The following is a 22,998-nucleotide window of genomic DNA, read 5'->3' on the forward strand; positions in this document are numbered from 1 at the left end:
CAAAGTGGACTCCACTCGTTTGCTCCAAACATCTATGCATGGATTTGGAGTGACAGACACAACTATTGTTCTTCATCCATTGATACAGCTCTAGAAATGTGTGAATCTTCAACTCTGACTCACTGAGCAAGAAAACATCAGCACATTGTTATCTTGCTGAAGTGACGACACCGCACACACACTACTACTCTACTGTACTATATTTCAAAGGGACATTCACCAAATAGCAACCTGATCTGTAACACAAGGCAGACAGGAAGAAGGAATTTTCTTGAACCAAGGCTTTTGGATCATGCAATACTTCCCCCACTTGGTGGTTGTGGGGCAGACTAAAGTCATAGAGTCATACAGAACAAAAACAAGCCCTTTGTCAGCAACACTGATCCCATTTGCCTGCATTAGGTCTATATCCTTCTCTGCCTTTCCTATTTAGATGTTTGCCTAACTGCCTCTTAAATTAAGTAATTGTATTGATTCCAGCACCTCCTCTGGCAGCACGTTCCGGATATCAACCACTCTGTAAAACAAAATGCCACTCAGATCCCCTTTCAGACTCTTTCCTCTCACCACAAAATTATGCTCTCCTGTTTTTGATAACCCTAACATGGGAAAAAGATTTTGCTGAATTACCCTTTCTATTCTTCCATAATCCTACATGTTTCTATCAAGTTCACGTTCAAGTTACTTTATTGTCATTCATCCATGCTAAAAAACACATGGCGGAACGAAATGTCGTTTCCCCCAGACTCTCACAACAGAGAACATACATAGAACAGAAGACATACAATAAACACAACAAAAAACACAAAACAAAAAAAAATTGTGCAAGTACCAATAGTGCAAAAAACACAGTATATATAAAATACAAATTTAGTGCAGAGTTAGTGCAAAACTGAGTTGGACAAAGAGAAATACAAAGCTTAGTGTGTTGTACTAATTGTATAAACATGTTCAGCAACAGCCAAGGTTCTTCTATGTTGTTGTGCAGACCAGGGCTTTTGACGCAGCATTTGTCTACCAGGGTACTCAGGAGCCTGACAACTGGGGGGAAAAGACTGTTGTGCAATCTATTTGTTCTGGCCCCGATGCTCTGGTACCACTTGCCAGACGGCAGTGGGACAAATAGGTCATGGGAGGAATGAGAAGGGTCGTCTATGATTCTGTAAACCTTACTTGTGCATCGTGTATTGTAAATATCCGAGATGGAGGGAAGAGGTACTCCAGTGATCCCCCAGCCTCCTTTGCTGCAGGGAAAAGAAGCTCAGCCTTTCCAACCTCTCCCCATAACTAAAGCCCTCCAATCCAGGCAACATCCTGGTGAACCTCCTCTTCACCCTGTCCAGTGCAATCACATTTCTCCTTTTCCAATGGGATGCGATGAAAGTTTGCTCAGGTGGAATATCTGGGGAGAAACAGCTCTACCTGGGTTTCGCCAATTGATTGAAAATGGCTTTAACCAGGGAATGGTTTCAATGAGTGGTGAGATAAATTTGTGAACCTGTGGGAATTGCCTCCAAACACTGAGCACACTGTCTGGCCTGTGATGCTTTGCTTAACTAGCCAGTTAAAGCCAAGTACTGGGGTCACAGCTCATACTTTCGTACAGGAGCAGAGTGCAAGTAGAGCTATGGAGAGGGACATGATTTCGACTCAGCACAGCACGTTATGCACAATGATCCTGATTGTACCCTACACACCTCATCCTGCCCTTAGTTTACCCTCTTGCAAGACCTCTCTTCCCCATTTTGAGGACAGTATCTTGCTTCTTAGAATATCTCCTGACAGAGATCAGTAACATACAACTGTTATGCAAGATGGACCCACCCTTCTTAGGGGAAATGCAACTGGAGCTGCAGAAGTTGAGTATTCAAAGAAAAACTTTAATTTTTAGTGTTGTACAGAATATTCGGATGTCTGAAGTGCATTAATGTTAAACAAGAAATTTTATTGATCACATAATACTTTAACATTTTAGGGAGGAGGGCTTTAGTTATGGGTAAAGCATTTTCGTTCCTCAGAGAAGGTCAAGATAATCACAGAAGGAACTGTTTCTACTTCCAGAGGCTGAGCAGGTAGAGATCCTGGTTTTAAGACAAGTCCTAATAACATGTGGAAGGAGTTGAGGATTTTGTGTCATTTGGAATCCAAAAGTGTGCTGGAAGCAGATTCATTCGCAGCTATCTCTGAACTTTGGATAAATAGCAAAGTGGAAAACATTACAAGAATCAGCAGACAGGATAGGGAAGTGGGGTTAATTGTTTTTCTTTACAAACGATCTGGCACATATGCAGTGAACTGGAAGATTTCCTCTGCATGGTGTCCAGCTTTGACTTTATGCTTCATTTTATACCTTATTTTAGGAAGAAGAGAAAATATCTCGTAGACAATTAACATAACACGTATCCAGACACCCAGCAACATTATCGCTAAACTCCCCTGTTTACAAGTAAGTAGTTTATTCAGCTTTATTCTCAGTAGTTCAAGATCAGTGCATTCTGAATATTTTGTACTGTATTGTAACTACACGTATGATGGAGACTTTTTGATTGATGACACCAGTTTATAACATGGTGTTGGAGCACAAAGGTTCTGGGGTCTGGAGACACAACAGACTGTAGATTCTGGAATCTGCAGCAAAAATAAACTGCTGGAAGAACTCAGTGGGTCAAACAGCAGTTTTGGATTCAAAGGGATCAATGAGACCAACCACTGACTGGACAATATTTTATGGACCACCTGCGCTCTTTTGATAAGGGCCTTTTTGAGCTTTTGGGTGCATGTCATTTTAACTCTCCTTCCCACTCCCACACTGACCTGTCTGTACTTGGACTTCTCCACTGCCATGGTGATGCCAAATGCAAAGCAGAAGCACAACACTTCATATGCCACTTGGGTAGCCTGCAACCCAATGTTATGAAGGCTAATTATCCAATTTCAGGTAGCACAGAAACCAACCACCACCAACATCCCCCCATCCCCCGTATTCCTTTGCCACTCCAACCAGTCCACCCAGGGTCTCTGCTCACCTTTGCCATTCCTCCTGCTTCATTACACAACTCCATACACTCCCCCAACTGGTTTCATCTGCCCATCATCCACATACAGATCCACATGGGTTTCTTCTTCCTTGGTTCACTCCTCCTATTACCTTCCCATCTGGTTCCTTCTGCCCATCATCCCTCCCTTTTCTGCTTCCACCTATCACCTTTTAGCCTCTGCCTCTGCTCTCCCCCCTTCCCCATCTGGTTCTGTTTGCCTAATATTCCCCGCACCCCTTACCTGATTCCATCTATCATCTACTTGCCTGTATCACACACCTTCCATCATTTCTATATAATGGTTATTTACTCTCTACACCTTACACATGTACTATTAAGGGAAGCAGGGGGAAAGGTTAAACTTGGAGAAGGGTAAGAGAGCTTCCACCTTCATCACCAAAGTTGCTCAGTGGCAAGTCCAAGAATAACTCACTGTATTCAGCTTTGGGGAATATTCTCTGATAAATTACTTAATGATTATATTATCGAGAGAGAGGTGTGCAAATCACCTTCCCTAAAATCATACAAAACTATCATTCCATTGCAGTGAAGTGAGATTAAGGGAGGGTTGCTAAAACGACCATCCTATTTACATACTGAGAATTGCGCTCAGTTTCAGAATGTTGGTGGGAATACCAGTGGCATAATGCCTCGTGGACATTGTCTGGAAGATGCAAATTAGTCAACATCTTGATCTGTTTCGTAATTGCAATGTTCCATTGGGTTTTCTCCCTACTGTGCATGGATTTGCTCCCATTACATTAAAAAAAAGATGTAGCAACTTTGGGGACAGTTCAAAGGAGATATATCAGGCTAATTCCTGAATTGAGAGTATTGTCCTTTCAAGAGACACTAAACAAAGTTGAATTTGTATTTTTTGTTGTTTAGAAGAATAATCAGGGATCTTATTGAGACATTTAGTATCCTGATAAGGCTTGACAGGGTAAATGTTGAGATGTTTTGACGAAAGGGAGAGTTTTGAATTCAGGGACATTGTTACAAGATTAGAGGCCAGTCATTTAAAAAGCAGAAATGTGTAGTTTTTTTTGCAGATGTTAAATCTTTGGAATTCTCCACCCCAGAGGATTGTGGGGCTGGAAATATTTAGGAAGGAACTGGGTAAATTTTTGAAAGATTGGAGAATTGACAGCTGTGGGGAATTGACACAGAGGAAGAGTTGAGGGCTGGGGCAGATCGCATATGACCATGCTGAACGGCAGAACAGGCTTGAGGGGCCGAGTGGGCTACCCTGCTCTTATTTTCTTATGTTCTCCCTTATATTTATGTTCTGCTACAGGATCGATTGAGTCATTCAGTAGTTATTCACTGTTGACAGAGACATATTTTACAATTTCTTTGAGTAAGGAATGGGCCAGACATCAGTCAGATATTCACTGTCATCTTTAATTATCTCCAGATGACATTCAGCATGTTTATAATGGAAGAAAATCAGATTATAGAATGAAAGAAAGAGACTGGATAGGCTGTTTTTTTCACCCCTGAGTGTAAGAGAGCGAGGAGTGACCTTCTGAAGGCAAATAAATCATGAGGGGCATATATAGGGTGAGTATTCACAGTCCTTCACTCGGGGCATGAGGGTTTAAAACTGGAGAACATAGGTTTAAGAGAGGGGGAAAATTAAAGGGAACATGAGTGGCAACTTTTTTACACAGAGGGCGGTAGGTACATGGAATAGGCTGCCAGAGGAAGTGGTAGAGGCGGCTACACCTTCAATGTTTAAAGTGTGATTAGACAGATACATGGAGAGGGAAGGTTTAGAGGGATATGACACAAACCCAGAGAGATGGGATTAGCTCAGGTAGGCACCTTTGTCATCATGGACGGGATAGGTCCTGCTATAAAAGTCTCTGACTCTAAAATGAATGCAAAATAAACCTAAATAAAGACTGCTCAGAACTGGTGGTAATTTGTCGCCTCTCTGGCCCCGTGAAAAGTCACGCCCAGTTGAAGTCAATATGTGAAACACAGGGTCGCATCTCCCACAGCTCCAGCGTCACTGTATCTGAGTGAACTGTCTGCACTCTTCGCACTCGCGACCGGCAAGAAGTGAGCTCACACGCAAATTTATCCTTGTTGGATAATATACAGCAATCTGTCCAAACCCGTGAAAGGTACCCAGTGAGAGGGAGAGAGAGGAAGCACAGACTACACAGTGGATCCCAGCTCTGATTCCAGCGGATTTTCACTGACGGTGTCTCCTTCAAAGAACCAGTGCAGGTAAGGACACGAACTAGAACAGCAAATAAAACGTAAAATGTTGGATACACTCATCAGGTCAGGCAGCATGTCTGGTGACATGCAGTTTACAGGTTTCAGCTCGAAGATCCATATGCTGCCTGACCCGCTGACTGTTTCTGGCATTTTATTTATTATATATTTCAGATTACCAGCAGCTGCAGACAATTTGATTTACATTAGTTGGAACAACGGATTGTGAGCAGTGGCCAGAGAGATAGCGCGGAATCGTGTTCAAAGGGTTTAGATTGAGTCACCGACCTGGGCAGCAAGTGTGTGTGTGTGTGTGTGTGTGTGTGTGTGTGTGTGTGTGTGTGTGTGTGTGTGTGTGTGTGTGTGTGTGGTCAGCTGGAATGGACGGAACAAATACCTGCCTTGCAAAACCAAGTTGGACAGGTTTCGAATTGCGATATTCCTGTGTTCTGTTCGACACGAACTGCGATGTTCGAGTGAAAATGAAACTGTAACAGGAAAAGCAAATACCGCCAAACAAGCGAGGGAATTTTCTCGGAATCGACAGTTGTTTGCGACACAAGCAGGCTTTAGGGAGGGTTGTTTCCGTCAACACAAAGAACTCATTTCAAACATTCAGAAAATCAGTTTGTTTTCCTGATTTACATCCCCCCACCCGGTGTATCTCTGGTACTGTATTCCCCAGAGTGAAAATAAGGAAAATGTTCACCGGGTTTCTCAATTTTATTTAAAGTTTCATCCAGTGTCTATTTCATCTGGAGATGCAACAACTTTCCGAGAATCACCGCAATTAATGTTACAGGGCTGCAAATCAGTCAGTGCTGTGAACAAGGGGTATAACCACCTCACGACAAGATTCTGACTGATTTGTGGATTAGATGGATAATGTATCATGGATAAGGTATATAAAATCATGACAGTCAAAGATAAACTGAATTTTCACAGCCTTTGTCCAAGGTTAGGGGCGACTAAAACAAGAGGGCAAAGGTTTAAGTTGCGAGGGGAAAGCTTTAAAGGGAACTGAGGGGAAGTTTGTTCACACAGATGGTGGTAGGTGTATCGAACGCGCTGCCAGACGAAGTGTTAGAGGCGGCCGCAATTACAAATTAAAGTGCATTTCGACAGGTACATGGATAGGAAAGGTTTAAAGGGATATGGGCCAAACACAAATGAGACTAACACGCATGGACACCATGGTCGGCATGGACGAGTTTGGCCGAGGGGCCTGTTTCTATGCGGTAACATTTTATGATTCTAAAGTGAATGCAAAATAAAGGTTAAACCTAAATAAAGACGGCCAGGAAATGTTGAGACTTTGTCGCCCCTCTGTCCCCGTGGAAAGTCACCCCCAGTGTAAGCCGATATGTGAAACCAAGGCTCCCATCACCCACAGATCCCCCGCCACTGTGTCTGAGTGAACTGCCCCCACTCTGCACATTCATGACCGGCAAGATGAAAATATTAAAATCGTATGGCAAGAATTGAACTCACATATTACTTTAAATGGATAATGTGCTGCAATCTGTACAATCCCGTGAATGGTATCCAGTTAAAGAGACGGAGAAAGAGAGAGCGCACTGAACGCGCAGCGGATCCGAGCTCTGCTCCTTTTGCACCTTCACTGACAGAGTCTTTTCTTTCAAAGAACCAATGCAGGTAAGGACAGGACTAGCACAGCAAATATAAAGAAAGACTGCTGGAAACACTCTGCAGGTCAGACAGCAATGGAGAGAGAAGCAGAATTAAGTTTTCAGATCGAAGATCCAGAGGCTGCCCCACCCGCTGAGAGTTTTCAGTGTTTAATGTTTTTTTAAAAAAGAATTTCATATCTGCAGATAATTGGTTTTCATAAACTGGAAGAACGGATTGAGAGCAGTTGCCACCAGTATGGCGCGAAATAGTGTTCAGTGGATTTAAGTAGAGACATTGATCGGGGCAGCATTTGAGTGTGTGTGTGTGTGTGTGTGTGTGTGTGTGTGTGTGTGTGTGTGTGTGTGTGTGTGTGTGTGTGTGTGTGTCTGTCTGTCTGTCTGTCTGTCTGTCTGTCTGTGGTCAGCTGGTTTGGCAGAACTGCGTCAATAGAGAAAACTCACTCCAAACATTCAGAACACCAGTTTTTACAGCCCTCCCCGTATAGCTCTGGCGCTTTATCCCCGAGTGTGAAGATAATACAAATGGTCACATGTTCACAAAGTAAACATGTTAGGGCATTTAGAGGTCAAGGAGGAGGTCGTGTTAGGTCTCCTGAACAGTATTAACGTGGTAAATCCCCAGGGCCCGATGGGATATATCCCAGGTTCCTGAGGGAGGTGAGAGAGGAAATTGCTGGGGTCTTGGCCGGTATCTTGGTCTCCTCTTTGACCATGGGTGAGGTCCCGGAGGACTGATGAATGGCTAATGTTGTTCCTCTACTAAGAAAGGAACAAGGGAAAATCCAAGGAAATAGAGACCGGTGACTCTCACGTCAGCTGTAGGGAAATTGCTGGAGTAAATTCTTCAAGATAGGATATATGAGCATCTGGAATCCAATGGCTTGATTAGGGAAAGCCAGCATGGCTTTGCATGGGGAAAGTCATGTCTTACTAACCTGGATGAGTCTTTTGACAAGGGGATGAGAGAGATTGATGAAGGTAGAGCTGTGGATGTCATCTATATGGACTTCAATATGGCATTTGTCAAGGTCCCACATCATCGGTTATTCAAGAAAGTTCAGATGCATGGGGTCAGGGGAGAATTGACTGTATGGATCCAGAACTGGCTTGCCCACAGAAGACAGAGGGTGGTAATTGAAGGGACTTATTCTGGCTGGAGGCCTGTGAATAGTGGTGTCCCACAGGGATCTGTACTGGGACCTCTGCTGTTTGTGATGTACATTAATGACCTGGATGAGCATGTTGATGTGTGGGTTAGGAAGTTTGCAGATGATACCAAGATTGGTGGAGTTGTGAATAGTGTCGAAGACTGGCGATGGATACAGTGTGATATAGATCAGTTGCAGATGGAGGCAGAGAAATGGCAGATGGAGTTTAACCTGGATAAATGTGAGGTGTTGCCCCTTGGTGGGACTAATGTCAAGAGGCAATACACTCTAAAGGGCAAGACCATTAACAGTGTTGAAGAGCAGACAGACCTTGGGGTGCAAATCCATGGCTCACTGAAAGTGGTTACACAGGTAGATAGAGTAGTAAAGAAGGCTCATGGAATGCTTGCTTTCATTAATCGAGGTATTGAGTACAGGGGTCTAGAAGTTATGATGCATCTCTATAGAACTCTGGTTAGGCCGCATTTAGAGTATTGCGTACAATTCTGGTCACCTCACTACAGGAAGGATGTTAAGGGTTTAGAGAGGGCGCAGAGGAGGTTCACTAGGATGCTGCCTGGATTAGGAAGCATGTGCTATCAGGAAAGGCTGTACAAATTTGGGCTCTTTTCTCTGGAGCGGCGGAGGCTGAGAGGTGATCTGTTGGAAGTGTATAAAATTATGAGGAGCAGAGATAGAGTGGACAAGCAATATCTTTTTCCCATTATTGAGCAATTCAATACCAGAGGGCATGCATTTAAGGTGAGAGGGGGTAGGATCAGAACAGACGTGAGGGGTACGTTTTTTACTCAGAGAGTGGTGGATGCCTGGAATGTGTTGCCTGATAGGGTGGTGGAGGCAAATTCATTGGGGGCTTTTAAGAGGGGCTTGGATGGGGACATAATTGAGAGGAAAATAGAGGGATATGGGCATTCTGTAGGTAGAAGAGATTAGCTGTGTCGGCACAACATTGCGGGCCAAAGGGCCTGTTCTGTGCAGTACTGTTCTATGTTCTATGTCACTGAGGTTCTTAATTTTAATTATAATTTCACCCTGTGTGCATTCAATCTGTAGATGCAACAATATCCTGAAAATCATCAGGTGAATCAGCGCAATTTAATGTTACATTGCCACAGTTCAGATGGTGCTGTGCATAATAGGTACAATCAGCTCACTACAAGGTGTTGACAAACCTGTCGATTGAGTGGATTTGGTAGATAATGTATCATGGATTAGGTACGTAAAATCATGATGTTCATAGATAAGGGTGGATAGTCACAGCACTTTTACAAAGTTACAGAGTCTAAAACTAGAGGGCATGGGATTATATTGTGAGGGGAATGATTTAAAAGGGACCTGAGGGGAAATTCTTTCACACAAAGGCTGGTGGGTATATGGAACGATCTTCCAGAGAAAGAGGTAAAGTGTGGGTACAGTTACAACATATAGTAGCTATTTAGAAGGATACATGGATAAGAAAGGTTTGGAAGCGTATGGGCCAAATGAAAGCAAATGGGACAAGCTCAATTCTGCATCTTTGTAGGCAAGGATGAGTTGGGCGGAAGGGTTTGTTTCGCTGCTGTATATCTCGATGACTCTGGAATGATGTAGGGTGTCTGACTGACACCATTAACTTTTACAATTTCTATTCTCTTTCAACTCTGTGTGTCCTGTGATCCACAACTTCCTTCTTTCCTGAAACCCTGAAGAGGAAACAACTCACCTTACACACCCCTCATTCATGCTGACTAATGCAATTCGACAGAATGCTGTTGTGCCTTTTCAAGTTTATTACATTATCCACCACTGATGAAGCGTGATTTGTGCAGCCCCCTTAAATATATTTCTGGCATATAAAGAACCACCACTTACTCTCTCCACTTCCCTCTAGAAGGAAAAGAAAACTCAGTCAACCAAAGACAAAGAAAACCCCGTGCTCCCAACATTTCCCCATTGAAGTGCTGGAATCACTGGATTATCACACAGGCCGGGCAGTGAGAGACAAGAGATCGGAAATGGGAGGAGCCAGCTCCAGGTAAGTCTGGTCATGTCGCACATTGTGTCTCCTTCGCTTCTCCTGCCTCAGCACGGTACACATTCAGCGCTCAGCTATCTCACTAGTGACTTGTATCTGCCTTCTTGAACATCAGCAATCCTGATACATCTGATCCCATTGTGGAGTTGTGTCACAAATCTCCGAGTGCAGATGCAATGAGAATAAAGGAATAGTAGATATCTTTCCAAGTTAGCATGCACTACACTGGAGGGGAAGCTGTAGGCCGTGGTGTTCCCCTGCACTAAAACTCTTGTCTTGCTTTGTTTGTGGAGGTTATGGGGTTGGGAATTGTCACACTGGCCAAGGCAATTACAGCCTCTGTGTGGGAGTGGTGGAGGGTGAGATGTTTCGTGTGTTATAAGGTCTACCAGTCCACTTTTCTAAGTGTTGTTGAATCTGCACATTGCAGAGAAATGGGAAGTTATCCAGCATGCTACTGACTTCTGACTTGCAGGTAGTGGGATCCCTTTGGGGTTTCAGGAAGTGAGCCACCCGCTGCAGGACACCCTGCCTCTGACCCTTGTGACCTGTGTTCTTAGCCACAGTTTTCATATGTCTGGTCCAACTCAGTTTCTATTCAATGGTGAGGGATTTGCAATGGTACTGTCATTGAATGTCAATGGTCTGAGGTTAGGCTCTCCATCTTTGGAGATGGTCCATCCTGTCACTTGAATGTTACTCGACTTTGATTATCCTGTTTTTGAGTGTTTTCTGGCTCTTTAATACCTTCATATAATTATAGAACATCTAACAGTACAGCATTGTGTCGTCCCGAAATTAATTTTCCCCTTCTGTCCGCTGTAAGTAACACAGTGCTACGAGGTCGATTCGAACAAATACCTTTATTAGCAGTGCACCGCTGGGAGAATTCTCTTCAGCACTCACTAAGAATCGCTTCCTGAGTTCTCCCCGCACAAAGGGCAGGCAGACATTTAGACAGGAAGTGTCACTCAAATCCGATGCATACGGCGCCGCGTGTTTCGGTCAAGCTATAGAGATCCCGAGACAGCTATCACACCTCTTGTCTTAGTATAATTGAGTTATAATCAAGGCATTCAAAGGCAGGTATCACCCTTCATTGGACAGTCCATTCAGCCCATGACGTTTTGCCGATCCTAATGCCAATTTATACTAAATGTCCTCTTCCTGCGTATCATCCATATCCCTCTATTCCTTTCGTATCCATGTGTCTACCTGAAAGCCTCTTAAACTCCATCAAACTGCCTGCTTCCACTACAATACCTGGTAACCCATTCCAGGCACCTAGCCCTCTCTGCATAAAAAACTTGCCCCTCAAATTGCCTTTAAACTTCACCCCTCTAACCTTAAAAGCATGTCTTCTGGTGTTTGACATTTCTACCCTGGGTAAAAGATTCTAACTGTCTACTCTATCTATACCTCTCATAATTTAAAATAAAACCTCTGTCAGATCTCCCCTCAGCTTCTGACGCCCAAGGGAGATCAACCAAATTATATTTATTATTTATACTTATCTTTTTCATAATCACACCTGGAACCATTTGACCCATTGGATCTATCCTTGCTCCCAGAGCAGTCTATCTCTACCATTTACCCTCTTATTTCCTTCTAACCTATTCTCTCTTTCATGCCCATCGACTCCCCGATTTAACCACCAGCCACATAACCTAAGGGGAATTTCCAGTGGCCCATTAACCTAACCTCAAGCACGTCTTGGGGATATGAGATTTAACTGGAGCACACGTGGGAAACCAACATGCTCACAGGGAGAACATGCAAACTGCACACACACGGACATCATCAGAGGTCAGGATTGAACCCAGTTGACTGGAGGTGTGAGACAACAACACCACCTGCAGTGCCACTGTACATGTTGTTACATGAGGCATGGATTGGTTTGATTTCATTGTGAATGGAATTGAATATTGTGCAATCATCAGCAAAGATCCATCTTCTGATCTTATAATGGATGGAAGGTCATCTATGACACATTTGAAAATGGTTTTACTCGGGACATGTCCTCATGAACTCCTGCATTGATATCATGGGGCCGGAAAGACTTATCTGCGATAACCTGCAGCTTGCGTTTGATCCAGTGGAGTTTGAACATGCTGCTTGACAACAAGTGGGTTTCTGCTGCTGCCGTAATTTCCTTCCATATCCCAAAGAATTGCAGATCATTAGGTCAGTTGGCCACAGTAAATTGTCCCAAGTGGAGTAGGTTGGCAGGAGAATTGAGGGATGTGTTTGATGATGGGCATGTGTGAAAGAATAGTTTAAGTGAATTAAGTGGAATAAAGTGATCGCCTTGAGATCCAGCAGACTCGATGGGCTGAATGGCTTCCCATGTCATATGGAAGAAAATTAAATATAAATAATCAATCAATCAATCAATAAATAGATAAATAAATATAATACTATGAAGGACCATTAATCATAGTCATCCACCTCGACGCTGGATACAATTCTAACCATTGGAGAGTCTACTCCTCAATGCCCTCTGGAATCATTTTTACCAAGTTTCCTTTGCCACACTCGATCAAATGCTGTTTCTGGAATAAAGGCAGTCTCCTGACCCCTGGAATTCTGCTCTTTTGGTCCATCTATGGAACAAGATGACAATGACGTTTGGAGGTTAATTCTCTAGGCAGAACCCAAATTGGGCCCAGGTGAACTGGTGAATAAGTATCACTTGAGAGACATAACGATGACATATCCCATCAGTTTGTTGATGCCAGAGAGTCGACTGATTTGGCAGTCGTTACCCGGATTGGACTTGTCACTCCTGGGTAAAGTTCCACTTTTTCAGTTCGATGTCTGTGTTGGAGCTCCTGTGAAGTGAGTTGAAGTGTCTGAATACTAGTTAGTGTGACGGTGCGGACCTTCTGATTGACTTGTGAATGTTTCAACCTCGTCTTGTGGACTATCAATGGTTGAGGATGGGCAAGGTGTTGTGGCCTCTTCCTCCTTCTATCAGATATTTAACTGTGAACTATCATCGACTGATGGACTGAGACTGTAGAATTTCCAATCAATTCGTTTCTTATGAAATGGCCGAGCTCTGTTTATTGCATGCCTGATCTGACGTCAGCATTTCCTATCACCATTGTTGTGCCACATTACAGACAACATACATTCCCCGTATGAGAACCTCTGTTAACCTCTCCTCTTCTCCAGCCCGCCAACAGTGTAGGAGCATCCTCACAAACGCGGGGTTTCTGGTTTCCATCCAAATATCCCTTGACCAACTTGACCCCGACATCTGAACCTGGAAAGTTCAGCGAGGCAATCGCAGGGTGGCCTTGTTGGATTAAGGGGAGGTGACACAATGATGCAGTATGGGTGAATGGAGGGTACAATTTGGCAGAGGAAGGTGACGTTTCTGCTGTGTGGAGGGACAGGAACATTTTACGCGCAGCATTTTGTGCCACGAGATCGAGATCCACGAACTACATTAGTTAAAGCAAGGGTGGCGACCCAATGTCAATGCACATTGACTGATATTTGTCCCTCTGAACATTACAGTAGCAAACTGTTACACCTAATCTATGGGAAAGATTTACAGAAGGATATTTGGGGTATTTCATAGTGTGTCGTGGAAGTTTTTTGAATTGGAAAATATCATGAAACATGTTTCCTTTCAGTGAACAAACGGCTCAGTCTGAGACCCCCACATTCTTCACACAGGAAGAGCTCAACAAACTGAAGTCCGACTTTGAAAAGGGTGGGGTGGAAAAGCTTAAACCTTATTTAGAGAGGAAGGTCGTTGAGCTGGACAAAACAGAGCTTAATATCGCAGTGACAGGACAATCAGGTGCAGGAAAATCCACTTTCATCAACGCCATGAGAGGGCTTCAGAGCACCGATAAGGGAGCGGCTGAAGTTGGGACCACAGAAACTACAAAAGTGCCAAGCCGATACCCACATCCCAATCTTCCCAATGTTTGCTACTGGGACCTGCCAGGGATCGGAACTACACGATTTTCAGTGGCTAACTACCTGAAGGAAATGAAATTTAAAAGATTCGATTTCTTCATCATAATCGCAGCTTGTCGATTCATGGAAAATGATGCAAATCTTGCGAAAGAGATTAAAAAGCTGGGGAAGAATTTCTATTTTGTCCGCTCTAAGATTGACTGTGATCTTTATGCCATGAGGAATGAAAGGAAGGAAATTAATGAAAAAGAAGAACTGGACAAAATCCGGACTGACTGCATCAAGCGGTTGAGAGAGGCGGGGATTCGTCATCCCACAGTGTTCCTGATATCCAGTTTCCAGCCGAAGCAGTATGATTTCAGTCGGTTAAATGAAGCACTTAAAGGTGGTCTATCGAATGTCAAGAAAAGGATCTTTGTCCTGTCCCTTCCCAACCTAAGTGTGGAATTTGTTCGGAAGAAAAGCGAGATGCTGAAGAAAAGTATCTGGATGTCAGCGACGCTCTCAGGAGGACTGGGAGCGGTCCCTGTTCCAGGTCTCTCCTTCGCTTGTGACATTGGTATAGTGATCGGACAAATAATCTTTTTCCGTAAATGCCTGGGTCTGGATGATGATTCTCTTCTAAAACTGGCCAACAGGGCAGATAAACCTGTGGAAGAGCTGAAGGCGGAAATAAAATCTCCTCTGCGTGGGGAAATAACCAGAGATACAATTGTGAAGTTTGGGATGCGTGCTAGTGTTGTTGCCCTTTCAGCTGTAGAATTCGCTTTTGACTTCGTCCCAGTCCTTGGTTCCATTTTTGGAGCAGGATCATCATTTCTCCTGACCTACACAATACTGAATGATGTACTGAAGGATCTTACGGAGAGCGCAGAGAGGGTGGTGAATGTAGCGTTTGGAACGAATTAACTGATCTGCGCAAACATTGATCAGTAAGTTCATGTCATGCTATGGTGAATATTTTGAGGAAGTCTAACGAGAAATCATGCTGTAATTCTTCTCAGCAATATTCCCTTTTGCTATATTTATCTTTGGAAATATTTCTCATCCATTTCCCAGCAGGGTTTTGAAACTTTTGACACACTAGTGCATTACTGAAGAAGTGCCGCTCAGTTGAATGTGAGATTAAGCAAGGGATATGACGTATCTGAGACGCTATTTTGAATAAGTTAATTGAAGTTATCACCAGATGCCTGATCAATGTTCATCTATCAATCAATCAACAGCAGCATTGCAGATCGTCTGGTTATTACCTGGTTGCTGTGTATGAGACCTTGCTGTGTGCAAACCAGCGGCTGTGTTTCCCACCTCACATCTGTGAACACCTCAAAAGCCCTTCAACAGCTGTAAAGCCCTGATCCTGTGGTCACAAAAGGGCAATAGAAAGGCAAATTACTTTTTGGTGCCACAGAAAGAGGAACATTTAGGCCTGTTGGTTTGAACAGAACCAGCTCCACTGGAACAGTACAACTCCAGTGTTGTTCATACCAGCTGTATTCCCAACAGGTGATCGAGTTAACACATTGTCAGTGCCCAGTAAATCCAATCCCCACACCCATCAACAGTTGGGTCCATTGTCCAATGCTATGTAGCCTGTCAATAATCCTAAAGAAATACACATAGTGTGAGTTCATCCAAGAAAAGTCATGTCTTTCTGACCATTGCTGCACCCAGCATTGTCTGTCCAGATGTGGATACATTCTCTGCATTTCCATTCAGTCTTCATTTGCTTGTCAAGCAGGAACATCAGATAATGAGATAATGGAGAAGCCAAGACAGTGACAGACTCTAGGTTAGCAATGGTCATGGAATTTACCCATGGTTTGAGTTCTCTCTACAAAAGACCACCCTGACCTGGCAGTCACACTTGATACAGAAATAACATCTCGATAGACCAGCAATTATATGGACGATTCAGACTATCCATTGACTGCCACTCCTAAATAGATGCCCTGATACAGATTAACTCAAAGTCCGTCCAGCTGTCTCAGAAATAATCTCTGAAGTAGAGCACCCACCATCAAACAAACTATTGTACAGACCTATCCTCTCTCTCTGTTGCTTTAGTCCCTCATAAATTTGCCACCAAATGGAAAGGAAAATATAAGTTCCATGTTTCTTCATTCGTTGTGAAACATCCTAAGCAATTCATTCAGCATCAATGCATCTGAATCTCAGCTCCTTCATTTGAGTGTGCCTGACAGAGAGCACCCAGTAAGAACATTTCACTCTGGATGTGAAACCATTCCAATATCGTTGAAGAGGAAAGGTGCCTGAAAATCTGTTCCTTTCGTTATTCCCTGTAATTCTCAGATAAGTGAAGAACAAGTCATCTACAGGAAACGCATCTCTCTGAGTGGGAATCGGAAGCAAGTCTATCAACTACTGCTCCAGATAAAAGATACAGTATGGCGAATCTTAGCTACTGATAAGAATGACATGTTTCAAATGTATTCTGTTGTTACTGAGGTTGTTCTTGTATTATTTTGCTTAATGTTAATATACGCGAGCATTGTTATGAATGTAATTAAAAGGTATTATTGAAGCTTTGATCAAATAGCTTGCATATTGAGTTGCAGGTGCTGATGGGAAAAGAAGCTAAGTTGAAGTGTTTAAAGTGGACTTAGTAAGGGGGCGATGTGCCCATCGAATGATACATTGATGTGGAATGTGCGTAAGTGGATTAATGGAGTACAAACACAGATAAGAAATAATTAGAAGTATGTGTGTAATAAGGAAAGCTAGTTGAGGGCAGAGGATCAGGCGGTGACCTTGGAGAGAGGCTAGATGAAAAGATCCGAATGTGGGACATAGCTGGAATTAAACTGCTATCACTCCAAGAGAGATCCCATGATAAAAGAAAAAGAGCTGTGAGAATGGGAAATAAAAAGACTCTGGACATCACTGGCAGACCTGCAAGAAGTCAAAAGAAGACAGCAGAAAACAGGAAGAGGGAAGAGGAGCAGATCCCTGTCGCAACTCAGAAGCATAAATCCTGGCGCCAAGTGCCATTGGATACCTGTTTGTATTTATTATGTTGTCCTTGGTTGGATTATTACCTAATAAATTGCAATCAAAGTTAAATTATTGCATGCCTCAGTCAACAGGAACCCATCCAGAGTCACGGAGATATCCAGCTTGGAAATAAACCCTTTGGTCCACTGAGTCTGTGCGGACGATCAAACACCTATCAGATTACTTGCAGTCTAGATATTATATTGCTCTTTTTTTTTGCTTTTAATCACTATTGGTTCTGGATTGTTAGTGGTTGACTCTGGAGAAGGTGTGTTTGGAGGTGAAAGTATGTAAAGGAAGGGGTGTATTACCGATATGACAATGAATAATCTGCTAGATATGACGGACCCTGATGCATATTGACCTTAACGACGCTGATGAGTGTTCTCCAATGAGAATATGAGTGTTGTAAAGCAGTGTGACCAAGGTCTGTATCTTTTGGAATATCAAAAAGAAAACTGGCATTGCAAATGCTTCAGATGTAGAAAGCAGAGTAATGAACACAGCTGATACCTTTCAGACTCATCAATCACCAACACCTTCCATTTCATAACCAAATGGTTGATTGGGAAATTAACTGAACAGCCACAGCAAAGGTAGGTATAGTATGGAAGAAGTACCCTCTTCTCTGAGAAAAAGGTAATCCGCAGTCACATAAATTGAATAAAGAAAGGGACCAATCCATAATCCAGTGAAAAGTAACTACTGAGTTTTACAATGGGCTGAAGTTGTACCAGCAACAGTCACTGACCAATGTTTATCTTATGCATGTTCTCCAATGAAAAACAGCCTCATAGAAATTGCTGCCAATTGGTGATGCCCAGAGTAGAGGCAAGTCTTCTACATATACTGTATAATCCTTTCACACAGCACGGTATATATTGAAAGCAACTGGCAGATGGGTCAGTCACATCTCTTAGCTGACTGTCACAGGTTTAAGGTATATTAAATGGTATTACCATCTATTAAAAGGCATCGTAGAAGTGTAAAAATGCAGCAAACTATTGAAAACAAATTTATAAAGCACAAAAGCAAAAACAACAAGTAAGTATCGAAGAAAAGAATTTAAGTAAATTCAATTAATTAAATGGAAATACTTTGGCCTCTCACAGCTATTTCCTTAGTGAAAGTGAATAGAGTCAATGCTCCCAGACCAGGTCTAACCTAGGGCAGATGCACTGCATAGATTCACCAGTGTAGTTGTTGGGGAACTGCCAGAATTCACAGCTGCTGACCTACATGTAGAGATTCTTCATCTCCATGCTTGTGTAGAATTTCTGAAATTCCTGACATTTACAAGGGGAAATGACATGTTCCTTGTGGAACTTGGTGTATTCCTTCCAAATGTGCAGATCCATAGTTCATAATTATCTACACAGACAACAACGTCTGTCTGAAATTTCTACAAGAAAATGAATGTTTTGCTGCCAAACCCAAAATTCTTGGATTTACTCAAAGTGAAAGTGGTTTGATATAATTGAATGCAACTGGAAGTTTTCATTGAAGCTTCAGCTGTTCCTTGCAGTGTCCAGACATAAGTTAGAGTGCATCGTGCTGACAACCATCAGTCACCAAGCATATATGTCATGTTTCTAATGGAGTCAATATTGTTGCCAACCTAACAAGAAGTTGTGACCAGAAACAGCAGGAATGGCTCAACCACTGTCCCATGGAATTACCAGCACCCCCAAGTAAGTCATCAAATGCATACACAACACACTCTATGGACTGAAAAACCCGTGATCCTGGAGGAACTCAGCAAACCAGGCAGCATGCATGGAGAAAAGCAGGTGGTCAATGTTTTGGGTCAGGACCCTTCTTCAGGACCGAAGATAGGAAAAGTGGAAGCCCAATATATAGGAGGGAAAAGCAGAGCAGTGATAGGTGGACTAGAGAGGGGAAGCGGGGTGGGCACAATGTGGTGATAGGTAGATGCAGGTTAGAGATAGTGATAGGTAGGTGTGGGGAAGAGGGGAGAGCAGATCCACTGGGGGATGGGTCAAAGGGAAGGAGACAAGGGGAAAAAAGGGTATAAAAAGAGCTAGGCTAGGAAAGCGAAGAAGAGAAGAAGCATGGTGGGGGCGGGGGTGTTACTTAAAGTGGGAAAATTCAATGTTCATGCCATTAGGCTGCAAGTTTCCAAGATGGAAAATGAGGTACAATTCCTCCAGTTTGCTTTGGAATTCTCCTGGCAGTGGAGGAGGCCGAGGACAGACATGTCAGTAGTCGTGTGGGAGGGGGTGTCGAAGTGACTGACAACGGGGAGATGCACATCACGGTTACGGACAGAGTGCAGGTGTTCTGTGAAATGGCCAACTAGTCTGTGTTTGGTCTCATCAGCGTAGAGGAGGCCACACGTGGAGTACCGAATGCAGTAGGTGATGTTAAGGGAGGTGCAGGTGAATCTCTGTTTCACCTGAAAGGACTGTTTGGGTCCCTGGATGGGGGTGATGGATGTGGTGTATAGGCAGGTGTTGCACCAATGGCAGGGGCAGTGGAAAGTTCCTAGGGTTATAGCAGGATGGGTTGGGGGAGGAGTGAACAAGGGAGTCATGGAGAGAGCGGTCCCTGCAAAAGGCATAAAGTGGTGGGGAGGGGAAGATATGTTTGGTACTGAGGTCCCGCTGGAGATGGCGGAAGTGGTGAAGAATGATGTGTTGGATACCTAGGCTGGTGGGATGAAATGTGACGACAAAGGGCACCCTATCCCCGTTGGGACTGGGAGTGGTGGGGGTGAGTGCCGAGGTACGGGAAACGGCAGAGATACAGTTGCAATCATGTGCAATCCTTTGTTTCTCGACATGCTGTGGACTTCCAGCAACGGCATTGACTCAGTATCCATTGAAGGTTAGGGTTTTTTCTGGGTTGTAGAATAGATCATCAGCAGGGACCAGTAATGCAAAATCTTTGGGAATGAGGCAAGAGACAGTTAAGTGAAACGAATTAAGGACCTGCAGAAAGTTGCATGGGGAAGAGTGATGCGGGAGTGTCATTCACCACTTCACAAGAACGATGTGTGATAATTAACCTGTAGTCTGAACAACAGATTGATGCTATTGATGTGATATATTTTCTTCTGTTTCTTTGTGCTATAATTTACTGTGAATGGGTCAAATGAATTGAACAAGTTAGATAAGTACAGATATTTTCATTGCTTATTAAGGACTTTGATTAAGAACAAATATTTCAAAATAAAACCTCTGTGTAGAGGCAATCTGGTATTTGTCTCTTCAATTTATTCTGACCTATAAATACCAGCACTGCAGATGACCTGTAATTGTTAAACTTGCAACAATCATTGTGCTTCAACACATTTCGAATATGGAGACAGTTGTTTGTCCTAGAGAAATGTTGAACTTTACTGCCAGCTTCAATGTTCCTGCAGTGAATCACATTCTATAATCCGGGCATTTCTGTGAGGGAAAATACCAGCAATCCTTCAGTAAATTAAAGCAAGATACTGACTCAGCAATCATACTTGACTAATTTACTGGACTTCAGTGAAAACTCAAAATGTGCTGTGGATGAAGGGGAACCGGTAGATGATAGATTGCAAGAAATTTGATAAGGTAAAATCAGCAAATGCTGGAAACACTCAGTTCCTCAGGCCACACCTGTGGGAGGAGAAACAGCTAACATTTAAGTTTGCAGCACCTTCGTTATAACTGGGAACCAGATAAAAGAAGCTTGTTAAGCTGCAGGGAGTGTGGAAGAGAGGAGATATTGCTGATAGAGTAAAACCAGGGTAACCATGCCAATAAGTTGTAAACAAGTTTATCTGCTTAGTAAGTGAATGGGAGGAGTTAGAAAGTGGAAACACAGACAAAAGATTATAGAATCATACACTAATAGAGTCATACAGCACTGAAACAAGCCCTTCAGCCCAACTCGTCCATGCTGACCAAGATGCCCATCCAAGCTAGTCCCATCTGCTAATATTTGGCCAATAACCTTCTAAACCTTTCCTAACCATGAACTGTCTTTTAAAAGTTGTTATTGCACCTACCTCATCCATTTCCTCTGACAGCTCATTCTTCATACATACAACCCTCTGTAAAAAAAGTTGCCCCTCAAGATTCTATTGATTCTTTCCCCTCTCACCTTAAACCTGTGCCCTCAAGTTCTTGATTCCCCAACCCTGGGGAAAAGACTTTGTGTATTCATCTATCTATGCACCTCAGGATTTTATACACCTCCATAAGATCACCTCTCCGTCTCCAATACACCAAGGAAAAAAAGTCCCACCCTGTCCAAACTCTCCCTATAACTGAGTCCCTCAAGTCCTGGCAACATCCTTTTAAATATTTTCTGCACTTCTTCCAGTTTCATAATGTCTTCCCTGTAGCAGGGTGACCGAAACTGAACAAAATTCTTCAAGTGTGGCTTCCACAGTGTCTTGTACAACTGCACCATGACCTCACAACTTCTAAACTCAGTTCGCTGACTGATGAAGCCAAGTGTGCAAAAAGTCTCTTCACCACCCTGTCTACCTGGGACTCTGCTTCAGTGAAATATGTACTTGTACTCCAAGGTCTCCATGTACTTGTACTATGTTCTACAATAGTCCCCAGGGCCCTAACATTCACTGTGAAAGTCTTACCTTGATTTGACTTTCCAAAATACAACACCTCACAATTGTCTGAATTAAAGTCAATTAGCCATTCAGAGGCCTACTTATTCAGCTGAACAAGATCCCCCTGTAATTTTTTTTAATAACATTTTTGACTGTCCACGATACAAACTATCTGAGAGTCATCTGAAAACTTACTAACCATATCTTGTACATTCTTATTCAAATTTTCGCTATAAATGACAAACTACAACGGGCCCAGCACCAATCCTTGAGCCACTACACTAGTCACGGGCCTGCAGTCTGACAAGCAACCTTCCACCATCACCCTCTGCTTCCTACCATCAAACCAATTGTGTATCCAATTAGCCAGCTCTCCCTGGATTCCATGCAGTCTAATCCTTCAGAGCAGCCTACGATATGTGGAACCTTATCAAAGACTGTAGTGAAGTCCATGTAGACCACGTCTATCACCCTGCCATCATTCTTGATGATGTAACATTCTTGGTTACATCATCAAAAACAATCAAGTTCATAAGACATGATCTTCCACACACAAAGATGTGCTGACTACCCCTAATCAACCCTTGTCTTTCCGGATGTGTGTATACCTTATTACTCAGAATACTCTCCAGTAATTTATCTACCACAGATATTAGACTTACTGGTCTGTAGTTCCCAAGATTTTCTTTCCAGCCCTTCTTCGATAAAGGTAAAACATTTGTTGCTCTCCAGTCTCCCGGCACCTCATCCATGGCAAACGATGATGAAAATATCTCAGCCAGGGCTTCCCCAAATTCTTCTCTATCCTCTGACAGTGTTCTTCGATATACTTGGTCAGGCCCTGGAGAGTTGTCCACCTTCCTACATTTTAAGACATCCAGCACCAACTCTACTGTAATGTAGATTATACCAAAGACCTGCCCATTGAATTTCCTTGTTCCAATGTCTTTTTCTTTTTCCACTGTAAACACATTGGAGAAATATTCATTAAGGACCAGTCCCACCTTCTGCAACTCCACTTTGTTCACTTTGGTGTCTGAGTTGCCCTATTCTCTCTCCAGTTACTCTTTTTCCCTTAATCCTCTCTGTCAAAGCAATTTTATTCCCCCTTATTACGCTCCTGATTTCTTCTTGAGTACACTCCTTTATCCCCTGTACACATCCAAGGATTCACTTGATCCCAGTTGCCTGCACCTATCCCATTCCTCCTTCTTTTTCCTGACCAGAACCTCAATATCCCTCATTATCCAGGGTTCCCTACTCCTACCAGCCTTGCCCTTCTCTCTGACAGAAACATGCAGACCTTGAGCTCTCACTATCCCCTCTTTAAAAGCTTTCCACTTGACTCAGGTGGCTTCACCAGCAAACAACC

At 43.1% G+C, this 22,998-nt stretch overlaps 1 protein-coding gene across 1 annotated transcript; it reads left to right on the top strand.

Moving 5' to 3' along the window:
• Window positions 1–5,058: 5,058 nt before the first annotated feature.
• On the top strand, window positions 5,059–18,906 carry LOC127573697 (interferon-inducible GTPase 5-like). Its single transcript, XM_052022132.1, has 3 exons — window positions 5,059–5,276; window positions 9,959–10,102; window positions 13,747–18,906. Exons 2-3 carry the CDS (start codon window positions 10,083–10,085, stop codon window positions 14,945–14,947), a joined length of 1,221 nt encoding a protein of 406 aa, XP_051878092.1. The 5' UTR covers window positions 5,059–5,276; window positions 9,959–10,082; the 3' UTR covers window positions 14,948–18,906.
• Window positions 18,907–22,998: the final 4,092 nt, after the last annotated feature.

The sequence above is a fragment of the Pristis pectinata genome, chromosome 8, assembly GCF_009764475.1.
Source record: "Pristis pectinata isolate sPriPec2 chromosome 8, sPriPec2.1.pri, whole genome shotgun sequence".
Classification (NCBI taxonomy): Eukaryota; Metazoa; Chordata; class Chondrichthyes; order Rhinopristiformes; family Pristidae; genus Pristis; species Pristis pectinata.